General features: G+C 48.1%; 1 protein-coding gene across 1 annotated transcript; it reads left to right on the plus strand.

The window, feature by feature from the left end:
- Positions 1-189: 189 nt before the first annotated feature.
- LOC149287885 (voltage-gated potassium channel KCNC4-like) lies at positions 190-24,005 on the plus strand. Its single transcript, XM_089492258.1, has 3 exons — positions 190-798; positions 1,736-2,669; positions 23,755-24,005. The coding sequence occupies exons 1-3, from the start codon at positions 190-192 to the stop codon at positions 24,003-24,005; spliced, it is 1,794 nt and encodes a 597-aa protein (XP_089348384.1).
- The last annotated feature ends 1,944 nt before the right edge of the window (positions 24,006-25,949 follow it).

Genomic DNA, 25,949 nt, shown 5'->3' on the forward strand with positions numbered 1-25,949 from the left:
GGGAGACAATTTCTCCTCATCATCCCAGACACTCCCCTAGCAAGCGCTGATCTCTCTGCATCTCTCTCCTCCTCTTCGCTTTCTGTCACCTGTTGGAAGGTCGCCTTGGGGGCTTTGCTGTCTCACACCCCAGACAGTCTCTCTGGAGAACCCTGAGACTGTCTAGAGGGGTCTCACCCGGAGAAATCTATGATTAGTTCGGTGTGTGTGTCATCCTACCGTGGGCGCAAGTCTGGGAACAAACCACCCTCTAAAACATGTCTGAAAGAAGAGATGGCCAAGGGGGAAGACTCTGGCAAGATTACCATCAATGTGGGGGGCACCCGGCATGAGACCTACAAGAGCACCCTGCGGACACTACCTGGCACCCGCTTGGCATGGCTGGCAGACTCTGAGACTTGTAGCCAGTTGGATATTGACTCTCAACAGACCGAATTCTTCTTTGATAGACATCCTGGTATCTTCTCCTACGTCCTCAATTACTATCGCACAGGGAAGCTCCACTGCCCAGCAGATATATGCGGACCTCTCTTTGAAGAGGAACTAGCATTTTGGGGGATAGATGAGACAGATGTGGAACCCTGCTGCTGGATGACATACCGTCAGCATCGGGACGCAGAGGAGGCTCTGGACATTTTCGAGAATGTGGAACCAGAGGACAGGGATGAAGATAAAGATTCCACTCCTGAACTGCTATGTATTGATGAGAGGCCGGACAGGTCCAAGGGCTGCTGGAAGCGATGGCAACCTCGGTTATGGGCGCTGTTTGAGGATCCTTATTCATCAAGAGCTGCCCGGGTGAGTTTCGCCTGTACCCCATCTATATAGCGTGAGTGTGTACTAAACATGTACAACATTTATTGTGTCTTTATCTTAGTGGCAATTGTACTATATAATAGTGTCCTAGACTGCATTGTGAAAAAAACACTATATTATTCAAGGAAATCAACGTTTTGAGAACTGAAAAAATCTTCAAACTTTACAGGAATATTGGATTTTTGTTTGTGGTTTGGGAAGGAACTCTCAAACTATGATTTCAAACTCTTTGCTAGAGCACACACAGAAACAATAAGTTGGAGAGTTTTAACTCCAGTCATGGGATTCTCTCTGCTTTAGTGATATTGCACAAGTGAGTAGAAATTATTACTTATTGATTTATATAGCACATCAGCCAGTACAGTGAGAAATCTGTAGACTACAACAAATGGCTGTAAAAATATATATTATTATTATTATTATGATTATTATTATTATTATTAAACATGTTACTGGTATTTTTTTCCTGGCAAAGTAAGGAACACACACAGAGAAGCCAAACATTGCTTGGCAACACACTGAAATCTTAAAAGAGTAATGAAGACTGGTTTGCAAGCTATATCTCATGGAGAGTTATGTTAAGTTAAAGATGTGGTAACGCCTCAGAAACGCATCCACATTGGCAAATATGTATGTAGCTCTGTTACATGTGAGGTAGTCACTAAATCTAAGCACTAGTCCAGTTTTCTATATACCCTTGAGTCCTGTGATAAATTCCACAATGCATTGCCTACCCAGTTAGCCCAAAGGCAAAGTGAACTGGATTAAAAAAGGTTAATTCAAGGTGAAATAATTTAGAGGTTTATTTCCAAGAAGAAACACACAGAAGATAGATTACCACCTTCCCAGAATTGACTGTTATCATGTTGAGGCATCTTTGCATATGCATATTATAATTATTGTATCTGTTTGTTTGCAGTTTGTGGCCTTTGCATCCCTCTTCTTTATTCTTGTGTCTATTACCACTTTCTGTTTGGAAACTCATGAAGCGTTTCTGTTGGAAAGGAATGTGACAGAAATAGTGACTGAAGGGAACATAACAGAGATCTTAGTTGTGACAGAAATGGACACAGTGCCTGTTCTGAACTACATTGAGGGGGTCTGTGTGTTCTGGTTCACCTTGGAGTTCTTGGTCAGGATCATTTGCTCCCCAGACAAAGCGGTCTTTGTGAAGAACATGCTGAATATAATCGACTTTGTGGCCATACTCCCATTTTACTTGGAGGTGTCTCTTAGCGGTTTGTCCTCCAAGGCAGCAAGGGATGCTCTAGGCTTCTTACGGGTTGTGCGCTTTGTCCGGATTTTGCGTATCTTCAAATTAACCAGACACTTTGTGGGGCTGAGGGTGTTGGGTCACACTCTACGGGCTAGTACCAATGAGTTTCTGCTTCTCATTATATTTTTGGCTTTAGGAGTTCTCATTTTTGCCACCATGATTTACTATGCAGAGAGATTAGGTGCAGAAACAACGGACCCCAGTTTGACAAAACACATACACTTCAAAAATATTCCAATAGGGTTCTGGTGGGCGGTAGTGACCATGACCACATTGGGGTATGGAGATATGTATCCACAGACATGGTCTGGTATGCTGGTGGGTGCACTTTGTGCCCTGGCTGGAGTGCTTACAATTGCCATGCCTGTTCCAGTCATTGTGAATAATTTTGGGATGTATTATTCATTGGCTATGGCCAAACAAAAACTCCCAAAGAAGAAAAAGAAACATGTTCCAAAATCCACTCAGTTAGACTCTCCAACCACGCTTCAATCGGAAGACAACTCACATCACAACAGTACCCAAAGTGACACCTGCCCACTGGCTGCAGAAGAAATGACAGAGAAGAAGAGATCAGGTAAAACAACAAATTATTTACAACAGGTGGCATAAACATTGATGGTGTGTTTGCTTGTCGCATAGAGAAATTGTGGGAAAAAAGGATCTAACTATGCTTCTAAAACCTGGAAAAAAATGCTCTAATTTATTTACAGTTGTAACCTATATTTCTGCTGTTGAAAGGCTTAATACTACATGCAGAACATATTGCATGTCAACTAGTCAAAATACCTAATAGAGCTTTGTCTTCTAACCATTGTGTGTTGGAATACAATGCAAATGATTCCTTAAAACAATTAGCACCTTTAGAAAAAAATACATCTTTCAACATTATTAAATTTGATCAGAAAACAAATCGTAGCTTGTGGTTTTGTTTTTCAACAATTAAAATTGTTTTTAAGACTTTTGGCTTAAAAGGGCTATTATACCGCAGTGGAGTCCAGCAGAATGTGGGTCACTTCTTAAATAGCAACTGTACAGTTGTAAACATGCGTTGTTGGCGTAATTTACTTCACCAGAGAGTAGAGATAAGATATAGGAAAGCATAATGATGGAAATACTTAAGTTTTTGACATGGCTTTTCTCCATAGCATACAGAAAACTTGGATGCCCAATATGTAACATATAATAAATATTTATGTCTATCAAAGAGAAATGGGGTGACATGTAAATCAGGTGTGTTTTTAGAGGAAGGAGTTCTACTTCTCCAAAGTAAAAACAGACAGATCCATGGGACCTGATGGGATACACCCCAAGTTATTAAAGAGCTGCAAAGTGTCCAGGCAAAACCATTGTTGGACTAGAATTTGGCAACTGTAGTACCACTTCACAAAAAAAGGTAGCAGGGAAGACTCAGCCAACTGCAGACCAGTAAGTCTTACTTCAGTAGTTGGCAAATTAATTTAAACCATGCAAAAGGATAGGCTTGCTAAATACCTGGAAGTAAATGGTTTGGTATGATCAAAAGCAGCACGGGTTTACTACAGGGAGATACTGTCAAACTAACTTAATTTATTTTTTAATAACTAACATAATACACCAGGGAGGAGTTGTTGATATAGACTATTTAGATTTCATTAATGCATTAATAGAAAACGTATAAACTGCAGTCTCTTGGGTTTGGATGTCAAAATAATTGAATTGGTTGGGGAATGGTTGAGTGACAGGAGGCAGAAGGTTGTAGTAATATAATATTAATATTTTTATTAGTGTAATTACAGATGGTCTTAATGGTAAGCTATGTCTTTTTCCAGATAATACAAAATTCTGCAACAAGGTATACCTTCTAGGTGGAGCAAGTCAAATGGCAAATTATTTAAGTAAATTAGAAGAAAAGTGGAGTGTGGCAGCTGCAGTTTAATGTTGGTAATTGTAAAATAAAGCACTTGGGACGTAAAAATCCTGAGGCAGTATATAGCACCGTGAACACTGTTCTGTCAGTGAAAAGAAAAGATAGGTAATTAGGGGTAATTTTTTGTAATGACTTAAAGATAAGCAGGTGAAGCAATAAAGCATAGGAAAAGGTCGGGTGCTGGGTTGTATAACTAGAGACATTAGCAGCAGGCAGAGGGAGGTGAATATGTCCCTTTACAGGTCTTCGGTCAGGCGTCATTTAAAGTACTGTGCACAGTTCTCCAGGAGGATATTGACCCATTGGGAAAGTTCAGATGAATGATTTGCATAATTAAAATTACCAGGAAATACTAAGGGATCTTAATATTTATAGTTTGGAAAAAAGAAGAGAGAGGAGTGATGAAAAAGAAATGTTTAAATGCTTAAAAGGAATTAACAAAGTGCAATATTTAGAAAGAGTTAAAATATATGCCAATATTTTATCTCTTTCTATGCGACAAGTTTTGTTAAGATATAGCGCTAATTGTGGGAGTAGCTCATAAAAAACTTTTGTGTGTGTATATATATATATATATATATATGGACTTTTTTGTGACAGTGGGAGATTATTTTGACATGTTACCAATTTTTTTTCATTTTTTTTAATTATTATTTTTTATTTTAATTTACTAATCACATTGTGATTAGTGAGCTGGGCTTCTCTGACCTGCATGGTTGAATGTAGTACTCGAGAGTTCTCAAGAGGGTCTGCATAGAGTGGCGCACGGGTGGCAAGTCTAGGGATGCATAGGTACGTCTGGGGGCAGAATGGCATATCAGAAGGGTATGTGAAGTATCAGGGGAGCAGAGGGGCTATCATGGGAGCAGAGTGGCATATTTTGGCGGCAGAATGGCATATCTGGGGGTATAAAGCATATCTGGGGTATAAAGCATATCAGTGGAGCAGAGTGGCATATCTGGAGGGCAGAGTGGCATATCTGGAGAGCAGAGTGGCATATCTGGAGGGCAGAGTGGCATATCTACGGGGCAGAGTTGGATATCTGGGGGCATGGAGCATATCTGGGGGCATGAAGCATATCAGAGGGCAGAGTGGCATATCTATCTAAGTAAGGTGCATTATGAATTAAGGGGGGACATTAAAATGGCTATTGGTTTTCCAAATTTTTGGATATAACATATCCTGTCAAAAGCAGGACTAACTGCATAACAGAAACCAAAAATGTTAAAATACACGTATTCCTGTTCATTAGATAAAAAAACTGGGGCTTCTATGGCAGAACAACGGAAGGCCATGTCATGCCGGCGCTCCGCCATAGAAACCCCAGCAGAAGTGCCGAGCACCAGCGGAGGTTGTCTGTGCACATCGTGCAGACGCCCACCGGCTGCCAGAGAAGAGGATCCAGGTCCCCTGCAGCGCCGCGGGGGATCTGGATCTTAGTCTTATAGTCAGACCTCTATTTTAGAGGGCCTGAATATAAGACAAGGGGTATTTTACAGGGCATTTCTTCAAAAAAATCTCATTTTGTATTCGTGCAAATACGGTAATATGAATAAAAAGAGAAACAAAAGGCTTTGGTGAGGTGTGGGACAAACTTGCTTAAGTTGTTTTTGTGTGCCATTGTTTTGGGTATGCATGTTTTGTAAAATGTAAGGAAAAATATTAGTGTTATACCCACCCTCCCCTGCTGCCTCTAAACTTATTTCTCTCACATCCTCCTTTGGTCTCCTACAATCTTCTCTATCCCCTACTCACCATTATGGACACTGTATTGACCTGGTATTTTCTAATCTCTGCTCCATATCAGAGTTCACCTGTCGCCCCTTCCCCATTTCCAATCACCATCTCCTCACCTACAATCTTACACTAACACCTAAACCTACTTCCCCTCCTCCTCGCCTCCGAACCTGTAGAAATCTGCACGATGTTGATCCTCTCCAATTTTCTAATCTGATTCAACTTGGAATTTCACAGACTTCTACTATAACCTGCCCTGACCTTGCCATAACAACACTCTGTTAACTTCACTTGACACACTTGCCCCCCTCAACTTCGCAAAGCTCCACGTCCTCGGCTTCAGACCTGGCACTCAAGGTAGACACGCTATTTACAAAAATGCTCCCGCACTGCTGTGCGTGTCTGGAGGAAATATCGCTCCGAAGCTGACTACAACCACTCAGTTCATCCTCCACGCTCACACAGCTGCCCTTCAGCTAGCTAAACAAACATACTTTTCTTCCCTCATTTCATCTCTTTCCTCCAACCCAAACAACTTTTCTCCACCTTCCACTCTCTCCTCACCCCACCCACACCACCTCCCTCATCTGCCTTTAGTGCCCAAGATCTTGCAGACTATTTCCAAAAAAAACCACAATGCATCCGCAACAAAATTCCAGTTGGATTCTCTGTTCCTCCTCCTTCTATGATCAACTCCTCTCTCCGCTTCTTCCCCCCAACCACAGTGGACGAAGTTCACGCTCTACTGTCTTCCTCAGACCTCATTACATGCCCTCTCGATCCCATCCTGTCATACCTAATTCCATCACTCTCCTCTAGCCTTACTCCTGCCCTCACTCACATCATCAACTCCACACTCTCTACTGGCATATTCCCATCCCCATTCAAAATCCAAATTCCCCTGGTAACTACCGTCCCATATCACTATTTTCAATAACATCCAAACTCTTAATAAAACTAGTCTATGTCTGTCTAAACCACTTTCTGTCCTCAAACTCCCTGCTTGACCCCCTGCAATCTGGTTTCCGGACCACAGCACTAAAACTGCTCTCACCAAGGTCACAAACGACCTTCTATCTGCTGGAAACAATGGCCAGTACTCTATCCTAATCTTACTTGACCTCTCTGCTGCTTTCCACACTGTCAACCCCCCCCCCCCCCCTCCTTACAGACTCTCAGCTCTCTTGGCCTTCATAACACTGCTCTCTCCTGGATTAACTCATAACTTTCCAACAGATCCTTATCTGTGTCTTTTGCTGGTGACTCCTCCTGATTCAATGCCTCTGTCTCTTGGAGTACCTCAGGGTTCTGTCCTTGATCCTCTACTATTCTCCATCTACACTGCCTCACTCGGAAAACTTATCGACAGCTTTGGCTTCAAATACCACCTCTATGCAGGAGACACACAAATCTTTCTCTCCACCCCAATCTCTCTGCATCTGTTCTCTCTCAGATCTGCAGCTGCCTATCTGGCATCTCTTCCTGTATGGCCTCTCACCACCTCAAGATAAATATGTCTAAGACTGAGCTCCTTCTAATCCTTCCCTCTAACTCTATTCCCCTCTCTGACCTTTCTATCACTGTTGACGGTACCACTATCTCTCCTTCACCACAAGTCCTCTGCCTCGGAGTAACCCTAGACTCAAACCTATCTTTTATCCCTCACATCAAATCACTCTCTAAATCCTGCCACAACAAATTACACAACATTTCCAAAATTCGTCCATTCCTGGCTGCCAGCACCGACTGCAATCTCCCGTCTTGACTACTGCAACAACCTACATACCGGCCTCCCTCTCTTCCAACTATACCCTCTCCAGTCTGTCCTCAATGCCTCTGCCAGACTAACCTATCTCACCCGAGGCTCTGCATCTGCCGCACCTCTCTGCGAGTCCCTCCACTGGCTCCCCATCCATAGCAGAATTAAATTCCAAATACTCACTCTAGCCTACAAAGCTCTCACTAACGCCACTCCCCTCTACCTATGCTCCCTCCTCCCATGCCTGCCTACAGGACTTATCTCGCGCAGTTGTGCGGGAACAGGGCCCTTCATTCTGTATGTCAATTGCTGTATTGTACTTGTCGTTATCTGTAACATTTTCTTCTTTGTACAGCGCTGCAGAATCTGTCGGTGCTTTATAAATAAACTATAATAATAATACCTCATAAATGTTAGTGTTGTACCTCATAAATTCTCAACATGGGTAAGGATAAAATTCAGTATGAAATATTAGTTTGCATGTTAGAAACCATACTATGCCATGGGCCGATCCAGGGGGCAATTACCCCCCCCCAGAGATAGGCGGAGGCTTGATACAAAAATAGGGATAAAGCGAGTCCTGAGATCTGGACTTACCTCTTTATCTTCCAACTTCTTGGAGGATGCAGGTTCACGCGACCCCATAAGGGAGGGGTAGCACGGCAACTTACAGTGTCAAGCACAGGCTGAGGCTTGCAAGGTAAGTGAGCCGTGTGTATGTTAGTGTTTGTCTGGGTATGCATGTTAGTGTGTGTCTGCCTGGCTACATCTGTATGTCTGTCTATATGTGTATTTTAGTGTGTGTGTGTCTGTATGTTAGAGTGTGGCTGGGTATGTATGTTAGTGTCTGTTTAGGTATGTATGTGTGTCAGCATGTATATCTGGGTATATTAGTGAGCAAACATGCGTCTATGTGTATGTTAGTGAAAGTGAAAGTCTGGGTATGTTAGTCTATGTGTCTGTATATTAATCTGTGTGTGGGTTTTTTATTGTGTGAGCATGCGTCTTTTGGTATGTTTGGTATGTGTCTATGTCAAGGTATGTTAGTGTGAGTGCCTGTGTAAGTTTGTGGGTGTGTGTGTGTGGGGGGGTATTTTAGTGTGTGAACATATGTCTTTGGTGATGTTAGTATGTGTGTGACTGGTTGTGTTAGTTTGAATATCTGGGTATGTTTGTGTGGGTGCCTGGGTTTGTATGTTATACGAAGTTACTATGAATTTAAGTAAAGGCCAATGTGATGCCCTTTGCATGCAGTTCCGTGTTGTATGACCCACCATTTTAAGATAATGCTGGCAAATAAATAAACATCTTTTAGCACAGAATAACAGGGTAAGTTAGGGAAATTACTGTGAATAATACATTCACTTTACATCCTCTGGTTCTAGATGTTTTATTGTTATGAAAATAATGTAAAATATAATCTGCTTTTTCCTTGGAGCTTGCAGAACCCTAGATGGAATATTTCCCAAGTGTCCCTCTTGAAGAGGCACAGTTCTTCTTTGGGACCAAGTCCCTCTTTCCTCCTGCAATGTTTTTTTTGTCTATGAGGCTTGAACTTCTTGGTAGTTATATGTGTATTGCAATGTTCTTTAGATTACAATGATGTGTGTATATATATTGTTATTATTTATTGTTTTATATAGTGTCATCAAATTCCGTAGCGCTGTACAATGGGTGGACAGGACACAACAAGTAGTATGTAATATAACAATTTGACTTACAGATACAACAGGTGAGGAGGGCCATGCTCAAACGAGCTTACACATATATATATATAGATTCCAAAAGTAGTTACCGGCACTCCAGGGACTTGTTTTAAATAATTCCACGAAACTCTGGTCAACGTTTCAGTCTTTTTATTTATAGACTTTCATCTGTCGTACCTACCCGGCCGGCTGGGGTCCCTCGGCGTTCTTCGCGCCCGTCCTCCTCGTGTGTTGCCGTGCGTGCGGCGCGCACACGAGGGGGCGTGTGTGTCGGGCAGGCACGACTTCCTGCCACTGTCAGTCCTGATCAGGCTGCCGCTACATGTCAGCGGCGATCGAAGAGACGATCCGCCGCTACATGCTCGCGGCGCCCGACCAGTACCTCTTCTGCCTGTGTGGCGCCGCCAGGCAGAGAGGAGATTGTGGTTAGCTGCCGCGGACATGTCGGCGGCGATCGAGTGTTCGATCGCCGCTGCCTGTCCACGGTTGCTGTCTCTTCCTCTCCTGCCTGTGTGGCGCTTCCGCGTCATTCGCGGAGGTACCACAGGCAGGAGGGTTTGTTTTGGTTCGTTGTCATCGCGACGACGCTTCTCTTGCGCCGGTCGCGATGACGTCATCGTACCTGCTTTCCCGCCATTGGTCCTATTTAAACTTCCTGGTCCTGTGTTTCCTTGCCCGTTCAACGAGTCCAAATCATTGTTCTCAGGGTGTTTGTTTCGCTTGTGCCTTTTGATTGCTATTCTTGTGTACCAGACCTTGGCTATTGTTCTTTGACTACGATCCTGCGCTGCCCGTCCCGACCTTGGCTATTGTTGTTTGACTTCGCTCCTGTGCTGCCTGCCTCGATCCCGGCTTGTTTATTGGATTTACTCGCCATTTCTGCATTGTGGGTCCATCACCTGTGGTGCCTGATTCCACGTAACACATTGAACGGGCCAAACCATGGACCCCGCGGATATGGCTAACGTCCTCTCCCGCCAGGACCTGCAGGAGCAGCTGCTTACGTCTCACTCCACTCAACTGCAGTCCTTATCCAGCAAAATGGACACTATGACTGACTTGCTACGGTCTCTGGCTGTCGCTCCCTCTGCCAGACCGCCTTTCGTACCCAGGGATCCCAGCCCAGAGGACGGTAGCGCTACCGCTCGCTTGCCTCTCCCGGACAAGTATGCTGGGGATCCCAAAGAATGCAGGGGATTCCTGAATCAATGTTTGCTACATTTCCGCAACCATCCACGGGCGTTTCGCACCTCCTCCAAACGGGTGTCCTTCATCATTTCATTGTTGAAGGGTGAGGCACTGCTGTGGGCCTCTCCCCCTTATCGAACAGGGATCCGACCTGATGGATGACTGTCCAGCTTTCATGGAGGCCTTACGATCGGTCTTTGATGTGCCAGGTCGCAAAGAAACAGCTGAAAACTCCTTGTTGGAGCTACAGCAGGGACATAAGACTCTAGCCCAATATACTGTGGAATTCCATACTCTGGCATGTGAACTCCAGTGAGATCAGGGTTCCCTCCGAGCTGCTTATCGGAAGGGTCTCAATGAGAAGATCAAGGACGTGCTGTTGTTCCACGATCCCCCATCTGATCTGGAGGACTTTATCACCCTCTGTTTGCGCGTGGACAAGCGCATTCAGGAGAGAAACGCAGAGAAAGACAAAGGCAGGCGACATCGGCCGCTTCCCTCCCATAGCGGTTCTCATACACCACCTACTGCACCCAGCCAACCTCCCGAGGAACCCATGGAGATTGGCACTATACGGCACCTCACGGAAGCAGAGAAAACACGAAGGAGGAATCACGGTCTCTGTTTCTACTGCGGACAAGCGGATCACCTCCTACGTACATGTCCGTTACGTCCGGGAAACGAAAAAGCTTAGGGACCAAAGGAGGAGAACCCCTAAGCAGTAAGAACACATCTCCTCCCCATCGCATGTTGATCTCCGTCTCGCTTAGGTGGCTAGACCACTCTGTGGTCACCCACGCTTTCATAGACTCCGGGGCGGCTGGAGTGTTTCTGGACGAACAATGGGCCGTACAACATGGGCTACCACTACGTCCCAAAGAAACTCCTTCTGTGGTGACCGCTGTTGACGGTAGCCTCTTAGGTCGGGGAGTGGTCACCCGAGAGACCTGTCCGCTCTCTATGTTCGTTGGGGCAACCCACAGAGAAACGATCACGTTCGAACTAATACAATCACCTCATGCCCCCTTGATACTGGGGTTCACCTGGCTAAGGCTACACAATCCACGCATTGATTGGGACAAAGGCGAGATACTTGCATGGAGTCCTTCTTGTCACCGCCTTTGTTCCTTACCTTGCACAAGGGTGAATCTCGTTTTGGAACTCAAGCCTACAGACCCCAAGCTGCTAGTGCCGCAACAGTATTGGGACTTCCTGGACGTGTTCTCCAAACGACAGACAGAACGCCTACCCCCTCACAGATCCTATGACTGTGCCATAGACTTGTTACCGGGTACCACGCCTCCTCGGGGACGTACATACCCCCTATCTGAGCCAGAAAATGAGGCTCTGGAATTAAACATTAAAGAGAGCCTGGAGAAGGGCTTCATCCGACCCTCCTCCTCACCAGCAGGGGCTGGATTCTTTTTTGTCTCCAAAAAGGAGGGCTCCCTTCGGCCATGCATTGATTATAGGGGACTAAATCGTATCACCGTAAAGAACCGGTATCCTCTTCCGTTAATCACGGAGATCTATGACAGGTTGAAGGGGGCTATGGTTTTCACCAAGCTCGACCTAAGAGGGGCTTACAACCTAGTACGCATTAAGGAAAACGATGAATGGAAGACCGCCTTCAATACGAGATTCGGTCATTATGAGTACCGGGTGATGCCCTTCGGACTATGTAACGCTCCTGCCGTGTTTCAAGCCTTCATCAATGACGTGTTCCGAGACATGTTGCTGTCACACGTGGTCGTCTACCTCGATGATATCCTTGTCTATTCACCGGACATCATAACACATCGACTGCATCTACGGTCGGTGCTGCAGAGACTGCGTGAGAACGGTCTCTATGCCAAAGCCGAAAAGTGCGACTTCGAAAAGAACAGCCTTCCGTTCCTCGGGTAGATCATCTCCGCTAACGGTCTCGAAATGGACCCCAGCAAGTTGAAGGCCATCCTCGATTGGCCTAACCCCCATACCGTAAAGGCTGTACAACGCTTTTTGGGGTTCGCCAATTATTATCGGCGCTTCATACGCAATTATGCCTCCATCACAGCGCCTATCATCGCCTTTACCAAAAAAGGGGCTGATCCCAAGTACTGGTCTGTGGAAGCTGTGAAAGCCTTCGAACGCCTCAAACATGCCTTCTGTTCCGCCCCCGTTCTGCAACGTCCAGATCCTGCTTTGCAATACTTGCTTGAAGTAGACGCATCAGAGACCGGTGCGGGGGCTGTGCTTTCTCAACGGAATCTGACAACCTCCAAGTACCACCCCTGTGCGTTCTTTTCCAAGGGTTTCTCGTCCGCCGAACGTAACTATGACGTAGGAAACCGAGAACTCCTCGCGGTCAACCTGGCCTTCGAGGAATGGCGTCACCTACTCGAAGGTACCAAACTGCCTGTTGTGGTCATGACAGACCACAAGAATCTACAATATGTAGAATCCGCTCGACGTCTGAACCCTCGACAGGCCAGATGGGCCTTATTCTTCACCCGATTTAATTACGTCATGACATATCAGCCCGGAAGTAAAAACATCAAAGCAGATGCTCTCTCCCGTCAATTCGACAGCCATCGGGACGTCGCCCAAGAGGAACCCATCATTCCTCAGGCACGCATCATCTCTGCCTTATCGTCTTCCGTGATGCACCGGATTCGTATGCAACAGACGCACATCACAGCGTCCCAACGACCTCCTTCGGGACGGCTCTATGTCTCCCAGCAGTTTCGTGCTGCTGTTCTCCACTGGGGTCATAACCCACCACTAGCCGGTCATCCTGGAGCCCGCAAGACCGAGTACCACATCCGGAAAACCTTCTGGTGGCGTCCTTAACGCGTGACGTCTGCGCCTTTATTGCCACCTGTCCTCAATGTTCCCGTCACAAATCCATACATACCCGGCCTTCTGGTTTCCTATTGCCTCTTCCGGTCCCAAGAATCCCATGGACTCACATCGCTATGGATTTCATTGTCGACCTTCCTGTCTCTCAAGGGTTCACTACCATCCTCGTTGTGGTTGACAGGTTCACGAAGCAGGCTCACTTCATTGCCCTACGCAAGCTACCCACGGCGTCCCAGTTGGCGGATGTGTTCATCAGAGACGTGGTTCGTCTGCATGGTCTGCCGCTCCACGTGGTGTCAGATAGGGGTCCCCAGTTTATATCCAAATACTGGAGAACCCTTTGCTGCAAGTTAGGGATCCGGACGCATCTGTCCTCGGCTTATCACCCGCAATCTAACGGCCAGACTGAACGCACCAACCAGACCTTGAAACAATACCTACGCCTCCACGTCAATGCACGCCACGACAACTGGTCTTCCCTGTTACCCTTGGCCGAACTATTCTACAACAACGCTGTCCATGAATCCTTGCGTTGTTCGCCGTTTTTTGCCGCATTGGGATACCATCCCGTTGTCCTGCCGCCTCCTGCCACCTCTCGCGGTGCCACTATCCCTGCCGTCGAGGAACGGGTCGCTGACATGCGTGCCCATTGGACGGCTCTCCATGACCAGCTGGTCAAGGCCCAAGCCTGCAGCAAGACTGTTGCTGACAAACATCGTGCTTCGCCTCCCCGCTACAGGGTTGGCGACTACGTATGGCTATCCGCGCGGAATATTGCACTCCGTCAACCCTGTAGGACGCTAGGTCCCTGGTTTCTCGGTCCCTTCCGCGTCGTCCGGCGTATCAACGAGGTCGCCGTGTCCCTTGCTCTTCCTCCTTCCATGCGTATCCCCAACACGTTCCACGTGTCTCTCCTCAAACCCTGTGTGCGTAACCGCTATTCTGTGGTCCTTCGTCCTCCTGCCCCTGTCCTTGTCCACGGCCACGAGGAGCACGTCGTCCGCCGCGTGCTCGACTCCCGTTGGCACCGCGGCTCCCTTCAGTATCTGATCGACTGGCGAGGGTACGGTCCGGAGGAGCGGACCTGGCTTCCTGCCCGTGCTGTGCACGCGCCTCTCTGTGTCTCCCGTTTCCATGCCCGCTTCCCTCTCCGTCCCGGTCCTTCACGCCCGGAGCGCGCTCCTGGGAGGGGGGGTTGTGTCGTACCTACCCGGCCGGCTGGGGTCCCTCGGCGTTCTTCGCGCCCGTCCTCCTCGTGTGTTGCCGTGCGTGCGGCGCGCACACGAGGGGGCGTGTGTGTCGGGCAGGCACGCCTTCCTGCCACTGTCAGTCCTGATCGGGCTGCCGCTACATGTCAGCGGCGATCGAAGAGACGATCCGCCGCTACATGCTCGCGGCGCCCGACCAGTACCTCTTCTGCGAGTGTTCGATCGCCGCTGCCTGTCCACGGTTGCTGTCTCTTCCTCTCCTGCCTGTGTGGCGCTTCCGCGTCATTCGCGGAGGTACCACAGGCAGGAGGGTTTGTTTTGGTTCGTTGTCATCGCGACGACGCTTCTCTTGCGCCGGTCGCGATGACGTCATCGTACCTGCTTTTCCGCCATTGGTCCTATTTAAACTTCCTGGTCCTGTGTTTCCTTGCCCGTTCAACGAGTCCAAATCATTGTTCTCGGGGTGTTTGTTTCGCTTGTGCCTTTTGATTGCTATTCTTGTGTACCAGACCTTGGCTATTGTTCTTTGACTACGATCCTGCGCTGCCCGTCCCGATCTTGGCTATTGTTGTTTGACTTCACTCCTGTGCTGCCTGCCTCGATCCCGGCTTGTTTATTGGATTTACTCGCCATTTCTGCATTGTGGGTCCATCACCTGTGGTGCCTGATTCCACGTAACATCATCAGGACATTTTGTTGCTTCTTTTTATTCTCCAAACAAAATAAATTATAATGTAACACATCTTACAGACAAGTAGACTATTAGTCATTGGTTTTCCTAGTGTTGTATGTATTACGTTGTATAACCAAACCTATTATTTTTGTAAAACTATTTATTGCAACAATATTCAGCAAATTTAATTACTGGATATTGAATAAAGATTAAGTTTTTAATCTTGGTGAGATTCCTATCTCATTAGTCATAGACATTTAAAAGTACTTTCATAACTCGCAGATCTTGATAGACCGATCAGGGACAAAAAAAGCTCAGTTATTTGCTTCATTAGATTGTCCAGATATGTCCCTTCACATATGAGCACTTATAATATGACATTGGATTTGGAGCATTAATAGTATGTCTGGCATATAACCTGTGCTCCATTCTGGTAACTATGGCTGGCCTTCATCTTTAATGGGTTAATGGAAACTGTGACGGGACCGACCTGTACCCCGACTGGGTACTCCCGCCAAACGTTGCTTCCTCCTGACGGGACACCAACAAGTAACCCCTTCAGCACCGGGCATAACCAGCGTTGTAGATAGAAGCAGGGACGTCGCTGCACCGAAGCCGCATTGGCACTGTGGCTATCCGAAGCTTAGCTACACAGTGTGGCTACAGCCCACCCCAAACATCAGGCAACACTCATGTTGAGGTGAAAACAGGACTCCTTTATTAAAACCAAAGACAGAGCTATATATACACAAGTAAGAAAAGGGGCAAGACAAATATCACATGATCTAATTACCATGGCAGGAAGGAAGTAATTAGATCAAATCCTGCAACACAATATCCGGGGGAAGGACAGAATGACATGAGACGTAAATAATTACATTAATTGGGGACGTAGACGTGGAATGACGATAGACATATAATTGGCTTAAGACAGACAATGGCCAGGACACAGGGATAACAGGAGCTCACAGGATTAACAGCTACCTGTTGTGTAATTGATAATTAGGTATGCAGCAGTGACACCTAGTCATACCTACAGGGGGTCTTAAGACAAGGGCTAACTCACAATAACAGGGGAAACACTTCACACCTATACAATTAACAATGCACAGACAATCAGCCTTCTTCCTACCACAGGATGTCCAGCTGACGTTACAGTTCTGATACTCTGAGTGCTAAAACATGGGGTACATCAGCAGACTGAACCCCTGTATTCACACACAGAAGTCTCTACAAGGCCTGGGCCCATAGTCGATAGGGAGGAGGCTGGCTCTCAGGCCTCTCCAGGGGCCCCAGTGATGGAGGGTTCTGTCACACTTCTCCCCCTTCCAAATAGGACTGACACAGGAGGAAACCCCAAACGGGTTGACTCCGTAGTCAGTTAGTTCACTTAGCCCATCAATGCCCTCCCGAAACTGGTGCCCCAAATAATCTGCCCCTCCAAGAGCAGCACTCCCCCGCCCCACCTCTGACTCTCCAGAAAAATACAACTGCCGCTGGAGAGAAGTGCCTATAGCACCTTCTCTCTGGAATCTTCCCAGTCGCTGGGGAGTGATGATGCCTGCATCTTCTCCCTGGGGCTCCTGTTGTCGCTGTGGTGATGGGTTGGCAGCGCCATCTCCCAGGTCATCTGTGCGCCACTGGGGAGGAGGGAAGACACCCTTGGCTCCCTGAACTGGGGTCTGGGGCTGGAAAGGGAGGACAGGTTCCTCCACTTCCGAATCTGTGAGCTGCTGCTGGGGAGACTGGCCGCCTGCGCCATCTCCTGTGCACTCACTTGGCCGCTGGGGAGTGATGCCACCTGCACCCCCTCTTTGATCCTCCTTCTGCTGTTGGGAACATGGGCCGGCTGTGCCGTCTCCCGGGTCATCCGTCAGCCGCTGGGGAGGAGGGACGACACCCTTGGCTCCCTCAATATGGATCTGTCGCTGGGGAGATGAGCCGGCTGCGCTGTCTTCCAGGTCATCCGTCAGTCGCTGGGGAGGAGGGACGACACTCTCAGCTCCCTCAACTGGGATCTGATGCGGGGGAGGGAGAACAGGTTCCTCCGCTCCCAGAGTTGTGAGCTGCCGCTGTGGAGACTGGCCAGCTGCGTCATCTCCTGGACACTCACCCACCTGCTGGGGAGTGATGCCGCCTGCATCCCCTCCCTGGTGCTCCATCTGCCGCTGGGGAGATGAGCCGGCTGCGCTGTGTCCTGGGTAATCCAACGGCCGCTGGGGAGGAGGGACGGTACCCTCCACTCCCAGGTCATCCGTCAGCCGCTGGGGAGGAGGGACGACACCCTCAGCTCCCTCAGCTGGGATCTGCCGCTGGGGAGGGAGAACAGGTTCCTCCGCTCCCAGAGTTGTGAGCTGCTGCTGGGGAGACTGGCCGTCTGCGCCATCTCCTGTGCACTCACTTGGCCGCTGGGGAGGGATGCCACCTGCACCCCCTCCTTGAGGCTCCTTCTGTTGCTGGGAACACGGGCCGGCTGTGTTGTCTCCCGGGTCATCCGTCAGCCGCTGGGGAGGAGGGACGATACCCTCAGCTCCCTCAACTGGGATCCGCCGCTGGGGAGATGAGCCGGCTGCGCTGTCTCCCGGGTCATCCAACAGCCGCTGGGGAGGAGGGACGATACCCTCCACTCCCTCGTGCTCCTGCTTCCGCTGGGGAGATGGGCCGGCTGCCGCATCTCCCTGGATTCCTGTTGCAGGTACGGGGCAGAAGCCAGGGGCTCTCCACCCTGTTGTCAGCGCTTCAGCTGAGGGGTATGGATCTGGGCGAACTACCCAGCATTCGGAGGACCCCGGTGTGAAGACCGCAGCCTCATCTACCCATCCTGAGTTACCATCCTTGTATAAACAGTCAACAAAATCCATGGATACTGGGGCATACTGCTGAACATGGTCGAACAACTCTTGATATGCCTGTTCCAGTTCCCATTCTTGTGTGACCAAATAATCCAGGTCAGCCCACAGCTCGGCCACATATGGGATAGCCTCTGCCCTGCGCTCCTGGATGTCTTCCCCCCGACACTCCGATGTACTTCCGAAGTCGGGATCCTTTTCTATGCTTTCCAATAGTAATCCCGGGCCGCCGAAGCCATAGCCCTCTGTAGGACCTTTATCCTCCAGCCCCGGGCATAGCTGTGCTGCGTACCACCGCAGAGCCCGATATCCATCGTCCAACCTCAGCTCTGTCTGGACCAGCACCTCTAACTCTGCCACCCATTCCTCTTTGGGCTGCTCTCCCAGCAACGGCATTCGTGCCTCCAGCTGGAACCAGTAAATGTCCTTGCTGGTTGGGAGGCACTTACCCAAGTATTCCTGTTCCCATCGCAGAGTCTCCCACCAGAGTTGTCGACGGATATGATCACTCCACCGCAGCTCGTCCTCAGCCGATACAGGTCCGTTGTGTTGGGCCCATGCCTCCTGCATACGCCATCTGAACTCCAGTTCCATAGCTGAGGATCCTGGCGTTGCTCCTTCTCTGCCCGAAGGGTGACCAATCCTGGTGCTTTGGATGTCCCCGCTCCGGTGTGAAAGAGGAAACTTCCGGCCCCGGAAATCAGACCATAACAAATTTCTTTAAGGAAGCATCCCACCGCTTGCCACCAATGTGACGGGACCGACCTGTACCCCGACTGGGTACTCCCGCCAAACGTTGCTTCCTCCTGACGGGACACCAACAAGTAACCCCTTCAGCACCGGGCATAACCAGCGTTGTAGATAGAAGCAGGGACGTCGCTGCACCGAAGCCGCATTGGCACTGTGGCTATCCGAAGCTTAGCTACACAGTGTGGCTACAGCCCACCCCAAACATCAGGCAACACTCATGTTGAGGTGAAAACAGGACTCCTTTATTAAAACCAAAGACAGAGCTATATATACACAAGTAAGAAAAGGGGCAAGACAAATATCACATGATCTAATTACCATGGCAGGAAGGAAGTAATTAGATCAAATCCTGCAACACAATATCCGGGGGAAGGACAGAATGACATGAGACGTAAATAATTACATTAATTGGGGACGTAGACGTGGAATGACGATAGACATATAATTGGCTTAAGACAGACAATGGCCAGGACACAGGGATAACAGGAGCTCACAGGATTAACAGCTACCTGTTGTGTAATTGATAATTAGGTATGCAGCAGTGACACCTAGTCATACCTACAGGGGGTCTTAAGACAAGGGCTAACTCACAATAACAGGGGAAACACTTCACACCTATACAATTAACAATGCACAGACAATCAGCCTTCTTCCTACCACAGGATGTCCAGCTGACGTTACAGTTCTGATACTCTGAGTGCTAAAACATGGGGTACATCAGCAGACTGAACCCCTGTATTCACACACAGAAGTCTCTACAAGGCCTGGGCCCATAGTCGATAGGGAGGAGGCTGGCTCTCAGGCCTCTCCAGGGGCCCCAGTGATGGAGGGTTCTGTCACACTTCTCCCCCTTCCAAATAGGACTGACACAGGAGGAAACCCCAAACGGGTTGACTCCGTAGTCAGTTAGTTCACTTAGCCCATCAATGCCCTCCCGAAACTGGTGCCCCAAATAATCTGCCCCTCCAAGAGCAGCACTCCCCCGCCCCACCTCTGACTCTCCAGAAAAATACAACTGCCGCTGGAGAGAAGTGCCTACAGCACCTTCTCTCTGGAATCTTCCCAGTCGCTGGGGAGTGATGATGCCTGCATCTTCTCCCTGGGGCTCCTGTTGTCGCTGTGGTGATGGGTTGGCAGCGCCATCTCCCAGGTCATCTGTGCGCCACTGGGGAGGAGGGAAGACACCCTTGGCTCCCTGAACTGGGGTCTGGGGCTGGAAAGGGAGGACAGGTTCCTCCACTTCCGAATCTGTGAGCTGCTGCTGGGGAGACTGGCCGCCTGCGCCATCTCCTGTGCACTCACTTGGCCGCTGGGGAGTGATGCCACCTGCACCCCCTCTTTGATCCTCCTTCTGCTGTTGGGAACATGGGCCGGCTGTGCCGTCTCCCGGGTCATCCGTCAGCCGCTGGGGAGGAGGGACGACACCCTTGGCTCCCTCAATATGGATCTGTCGCTGGGGAGATGAGCCGGCTGCGCTGTCTTCCAGGTCATCCGTCAGTCGCTGGGGAGGAGGGACGACACTCTCAGCTCCCTCAACTGGGATCTGATGCGGGGGAGGGAGAACAGGTTCCTCCGCTCCCAGAGTTGTGAGCTGCCGCTGTGGAGACTGGCCAGCTGCGTCATCTCCTGGACACTCACCCACCTGCTGGGGAGTGATGCCGCCTGCATCCCCTCCCTGGTGCTCCATCTGCCGCTGGGGAGATGAGCCGGCTGCGCTGTGTCCTGGGTAATCCAACGGCCGCTGGGGAGGAGGGACGGTACCCTCCACTCCCAGGTCATCCGTCAGCCGCTGGGGAGGAGGGACGACACCCTCAGCTCCCTCAGCTGGGATCTGCCGCTGGGGAGGGAGAACAGGTTCCTCCGCTCCCAGAGTTGTGAGCTGCTGCTGGGGAGACTGGCCGTCTGCGCCATCTCCTGTGCACTCACTTGGCCGCTGGGGAGGGATGCCACCTGCACCCCCTCCTTGAGGCTCCTTCTGTTGCTGGGAACACGGGCCGGCTGTGTTGTCTCCCGGGTCATCCGTCAGCCGCTGGGGAGGAGGGACGATACCCTCAGCTCCCTCAACTGGGATCCGCCGCTGGGGAGATGAGCCGGCTGCGCTGTCTCCCGGGTCATCCAACAGCCGCTGGGGAGGAGGGACGATACCCTCCACTCCCTCGTGCTCCTGCTTCCGCTGGGGAGATGGGCCGGCTGCCGCATCTCCCTGGATTCCTGTTGCAGGTACGGGGCAGAAGCCAGGGGCTCTCCACCCTGTTGTCAGCGCTTCAGCTGAGGGGTATGGATCTGGGCGAACTACCCAGCATTCGGAGGACCCCGGTGTGAAGACCGCAGCCTCATCTACCCATCCTGAGTTACCATCCTTGTATAAACAGTCAACAAAATCCATGGATACTGGGGCATACTGCTGAACATGGTCGAACAACTCTTGATATGCCTGTTCCAGTTCCCATTCTTGTGTGACCAAATAATCCAGGTCAGCCCACAGCTCGGCCACATATGGGATAGCCTCTGCCCTGCGCTCCTGGATGTCTTCCCCCCGACACTCCGATGTACTTCCGAAGTCGGGATCCTTTTCTATGCTTTCCAATAGTAATCCCGGGCCGCCGAAGCCATAGCCCTCTGTAGGACCTTTATCCCCCAGCCCCGGGCATAGCTGTGCTGCGTACCACCGCAGAGCCCGATATCCATCGTCCAACCTCAGCTCTGTCTGGACCAGCACCTCTAACTCTGCCACCCATTCCTCTTTGGGCTGCTCTCCCAGCAACGGCATTCGTGCCTCCAGCTGGAACCAGTAAATGTCCTTGCTGGTTGGGAGGCACTTACCCAAGTATTCCTGTTCCCATCGCAGAGTCTCCCACCAGAGTTGTCGACGGATATGATCACTCCACCGCAGCTCGTCCTCAGCCGATACAGGTCCGTTGTGTTGGGCCCATGCCTCCTGCATACGCCATCTGAACTCCAGTTCCATAGCTGAGGATCCTGGCGTTGCTCCTTCTCTGCCCGAAGGGTGACCAATCCTGGTGCTTTGGATGTCCCCGCTCCGGTGTGAAAGAGGAAACTTCCGGCCCCGGAAATCAGACCATAACAAATTTCTTTAAGGAAGCATCCCACCGCTTGCCACCAATGTGACGGGACCGACCTGTACCCCGACTGGGTACTCCCGCCAAACGTTGCTTCCTCCTGACGGGACACCAACAAGTAACCCCTTCAGCACCGGGCATAACCAGCGTTGTAGATAGAAGCAGGGACGTCGCTGCACCGAAGCCGCATTGGCACTGTGGCTATCCGAAGCTTAGCTACACAGTGTGGCTACAGCCCACCCCAAACATCAGGCAACACTCATGTTGAGGTGAAAACAGGACTCCTTTATTAAAACCAAAGACAGAGCTATATATACACAAGTAAGAAAAGGGGCAAGACAAATATCACATGATCTAATTACCATGGCAGGAAGGAAGTAATTAGATCAAATCCTGCAACACAATATCCGGGGGAAGGACAGAATGACATGAGACGTAAATAATTACATTAATTGGGGACGTAGACGTGGAATGACGATAGACATATAATTGGCTTAAGACAGACAATGGCCAGGACACAGGGATAACAGGAGCTCACAGGATTAACAGCTACCTGTTGTGTAATTGATAATTAGGTATGCAGCAGTGACACCTAGTCATACCTACAGGGGGTCTTAAGACAAGGGCTAACTCACAATAACAGGGGAAACACTTCACACCTATACAATTAACAATGCACAGACAATCAGCCTTCTTCCTACCACAGGATGTCCAGCTGACGTTACAGTTCTGATACTCTGAGTGCTAAAACATGGGGTACATCAGCAGACTGAACCCCTGTATTCACACACAGAAGTCTCTACAAGGCCTGGGCCCATAATCGATAGGGAGGAGGCTGGCTCTCAGGCCTCTCCAGGGGCCCCAGTGATGGAGGGTTCTGTCACAGAAACTATTTTGGGTAATGGGATATATCAGTATAGAGCATGTAGTATTGCGCCAAAAGAGCCACAGTTCTTTCTTTGCAGGCCAGCCCTCCCACCTGTGGTGCACCAGGCCCGGGGCACAGTATGGGGAGTGATGTCTGTAACACAAACAATAGATTACATTATAGACACACCAAGGAACACAATACATAGAACTAGATATTTGCCTTGCCTAGTGTATATGGTAAAAATAAATATATATTCTTTTACCATATATGTCTAGTGATTAAAGCATATTATTAACCTGTGATTGAGTACAGAAAACTGGTTAGATGTCAGACATTTCATGTGGATCACAAAAGCATAATGAGCGTAATGAATTTCATAAGAAATAAAATATTATTAAGTATGTTAACATTTGGACAGATATTGTCTTCTAGCAATTACTGTTTTTACGACAATCCCATTATATTGATTTATGCACATAGTTTTTATTTTCTATGGTTTATTGTAAAGAGATTTTATTATGACACTACCCACTTTAATTATGGTCTGTATATAGGCCTTGTTAATGCTCTGTTAGTGATGAAAATATTTATTTCTTTAACCTTACCGTACATTTTAAAAATAACTTTGATGTCTTCAAAAGAACCCATCCCCCAAAAGTAACAAGAATAGTTAGGGGTTGTTGCTTTGTTAGGACCTGGCATCAGCAGCCCATCAACTGTCAGTGGGACAGATACAGAAAATAAGGTGCATCTCAGTAAATACACTTTTCAGTTTTCTGAAAGTTCGAATGGGAGGTAAAAGTTAGTTTGGCTTCTAATTCGAAAAACAAAATGTATTTAAAGGTTAGCTGGCTGTTTAAAGATGAGTGGTCTGTACTTTGCCAGGATACATAGACTGGATTTTGTAAGCTACATTGGCCTCCGAGCGATTTCCACATGAGCGGCAACAATGTATTCTGTGTTATAATACTCCAAGCGATTACTTAGAACACCAGTATAGTGGATTGATTTACATCATACTAAGCATGTTTTTTGTTTGGATTGGGAATTATTTTACTATTTTCAATAAAATATGCATTTCTGTTTGTTAGATTCCAAACAGAATGGCGATGCCAATGCAGTTGTGACGGATGAAGATCAAAGTGACTCACCCCAGTTTATTCCACTAGAAGAAAAACAGTTAATGAGACACACCAGTGCTAAAGACAAAAATAAGTCAACAGCTTCCTGCTTTCTCCTAAGTTCTGGAGACTTTACTCGTGCTGCAGATAGTGGAATACGTAAAAGTGTACGAGATATAGAGATAGAGGTGGATTCACAGATTCTTTTGGGTTCTTCATAAAAATAGATAAATTCATATTTTAGAGTGATCATGATCTAGATGTACATTATGCCATAGTCTTCCTATAGAAAGCTAACTACAAGGGTGAAGTGTTAACAGTCTGTCTCTGTCACATGTGCAAGTGGTAAATTTGATTGAGCTGTTAGTAACTTTTACCTCTGTCAAACTGAAATTAAAAATAAATTCTCCGTAAGAAAAGAAACAAAAAGTAGTAAACAGTATGCCTTGTGTAACTTGTGTTAATGATGACTTTATAATGAAGTTGTACTCTATTTTTGGTAAGTGAACTCAGAAATTTGAAGACACACAAATTAAAAATAAAGTAGATGTTCTAATATATAATATTAAAAAATAAGATTTTTCACTTAAAATATAAATTTTTATTTTAAAGATGGCTTCCTTTGTGTAATTGTTATAATTGTTCATGCAATGCAATAGTTTGCCATACAATATGTAAAGTAAATGCGCTTAACATATTGCGTGGGATATGAAGTACTCAAGACAAATGATGCATAAGATAGAGAGAGAACAGCTCACTAGCTTACAATCTACAGCGTAAGTACACTTCAGATTTATGAACCAAAGTTAAATAGTATATATATTAATAAGGGGTCAAAGTTGTGGATTTGAACGTTCTTTGCTATTTGTGTTGTAAACTGTGGCATCATCCAGAATGCGGAAGCCTTCCAATTTAGCAGTTATTCATTGGTGATTTACAACCGTTCCTTACACCGTAAGAGTTGACATGAGAACTGAAAAAAAGTATTGTGGTTGTTAAGTAAACTGTCCTATTGTTTTCAATTGATGATGTACATACATAAAGATTTTTTTAATGAGTCACTGAGTACTGTTTCCATTATTTGGCTGATATGATGTGAGCATAGGTTTCACGTTCTAAGGAATAATGATACTTGGGAACCTTCAGTGTTTGACCTGGAGTCTCCAAGTGAAACTCTGCTTCAGAGGAGTAGCTAGGATATGGCACCTATGGCTCGTGCCATAGGCGCCATTTGAAGGGGGTGCCAGTGAGAGGCTTTCAAACGCTATCTTTTTTTTTTTTGATGCAGAGGAGAGAGAGGGACGCCTAGCAACCGCTCGGCGCCCCTCGTTCTCCTCCACGAGGCCTCTACCTCCGTCCCGGTGCCGGTGCCGGCGTTTCATGCTGAGCGTCGTAATATGACGTCATATTTCGGCGCTCAGCAGTGAAGCAGCGGGCACCAGCGAGCGGCTTTTAAACACTGTCTTTTTTTTTGATGCGGTGGAGAGAGAGGGGGCGTCTAGCAACCGCTCGGGGCGCCCCTCGTTCTCCCCTGCATCAAAAAAAAGTGGAGGGGTTAGAAAGTGATAAGGGAAGGAGAGGGGTTAGAAAGTGATGAGGGAAGGCGATGGGGTAGATATAAGTAAAGAGTGTGAATTAATGTGTGGATGCATTGAGTGAATGAGGCAGAGCATGAGTTAATATGTGAATGTATTGTCTGAATGAGGGAGAGCATGAGTTAATATGTGGATGAGTTGTCTGTATGAGGGAGAGCATGAGCTAATGTGTGGATGAGTTGTCTGAATGAGGGAGAGCATGCGTTAATATGAGGATAAGTTGTCTGAATGAGGGAGAACATGAGTTAATGTGTGGATGAATTGTCTGAATGAGGGAGAGCATGAGTTAATGAGTGAGTGACTGTAAAAGTGTTTGTGTGTATCATAGATGTATAATTTGGAAGGGCAGAGATGGCACTAGCAGGATGTTTGAGCCTTGAGGACCAAGATGGCACAGGCAGGGTGTATATGGGACGAAGATGACACAGGCCGGACTGTTTGGGGACAAAGTTGACTTGTGCTGGGCTATTTGGGGACAAAGATGGCAAATCTTATGTGTGTTATCTGGGTGCTGGTCAGGTTCTATGTGGGCAGCGTGGACGCCAGGGCTGGCTTTCGGGTGTGCAACCT

This window comes from Sceloporus occidentalis, unplaced genomic scaffold (assembly GCF_023333645.1).
Source record: "Sceloporus occidentalis isolate IW3139 unplaced genomic scaffold, rSceOcc1.0.p SCAF_55, whole genome shotgun sequence".
Lineage (NCBI taxonomy): Eukaryota > Metazoa > Chordata > Lepidosauria > Squamata > Phrynosomatidae > Sceloporus > Sceloporus occidentalis.

What these genes read in the sequence shown, in the direction of transcription:
- LOC149287885 (XM_089492258.1), top strand. Translation starts at nt 190, where the DNA reads ATGATTAGTTCGGTGTGTGTGTCATCCTACCGTGGGCGCAAGTCTGGG. An exon ending in ATTCATCAAGAGCTGCCCGG is followed by an intron (nt 799 to 1,735) that starts GTGAGTTTCGCC and finishes GTTTGTTTGCAG; the next exon opens with TTTGTGGCCTTTGCATCCCT. An exon ending in GACAGAGAAGAAGAGATCAG is followed by an intron (nt 2,670 to 23,754) that starts GTAAAACAACAA and finishes TCTGTTTGTTAG; the next exon opens with ATTCCAAACAGAATGGCGAT.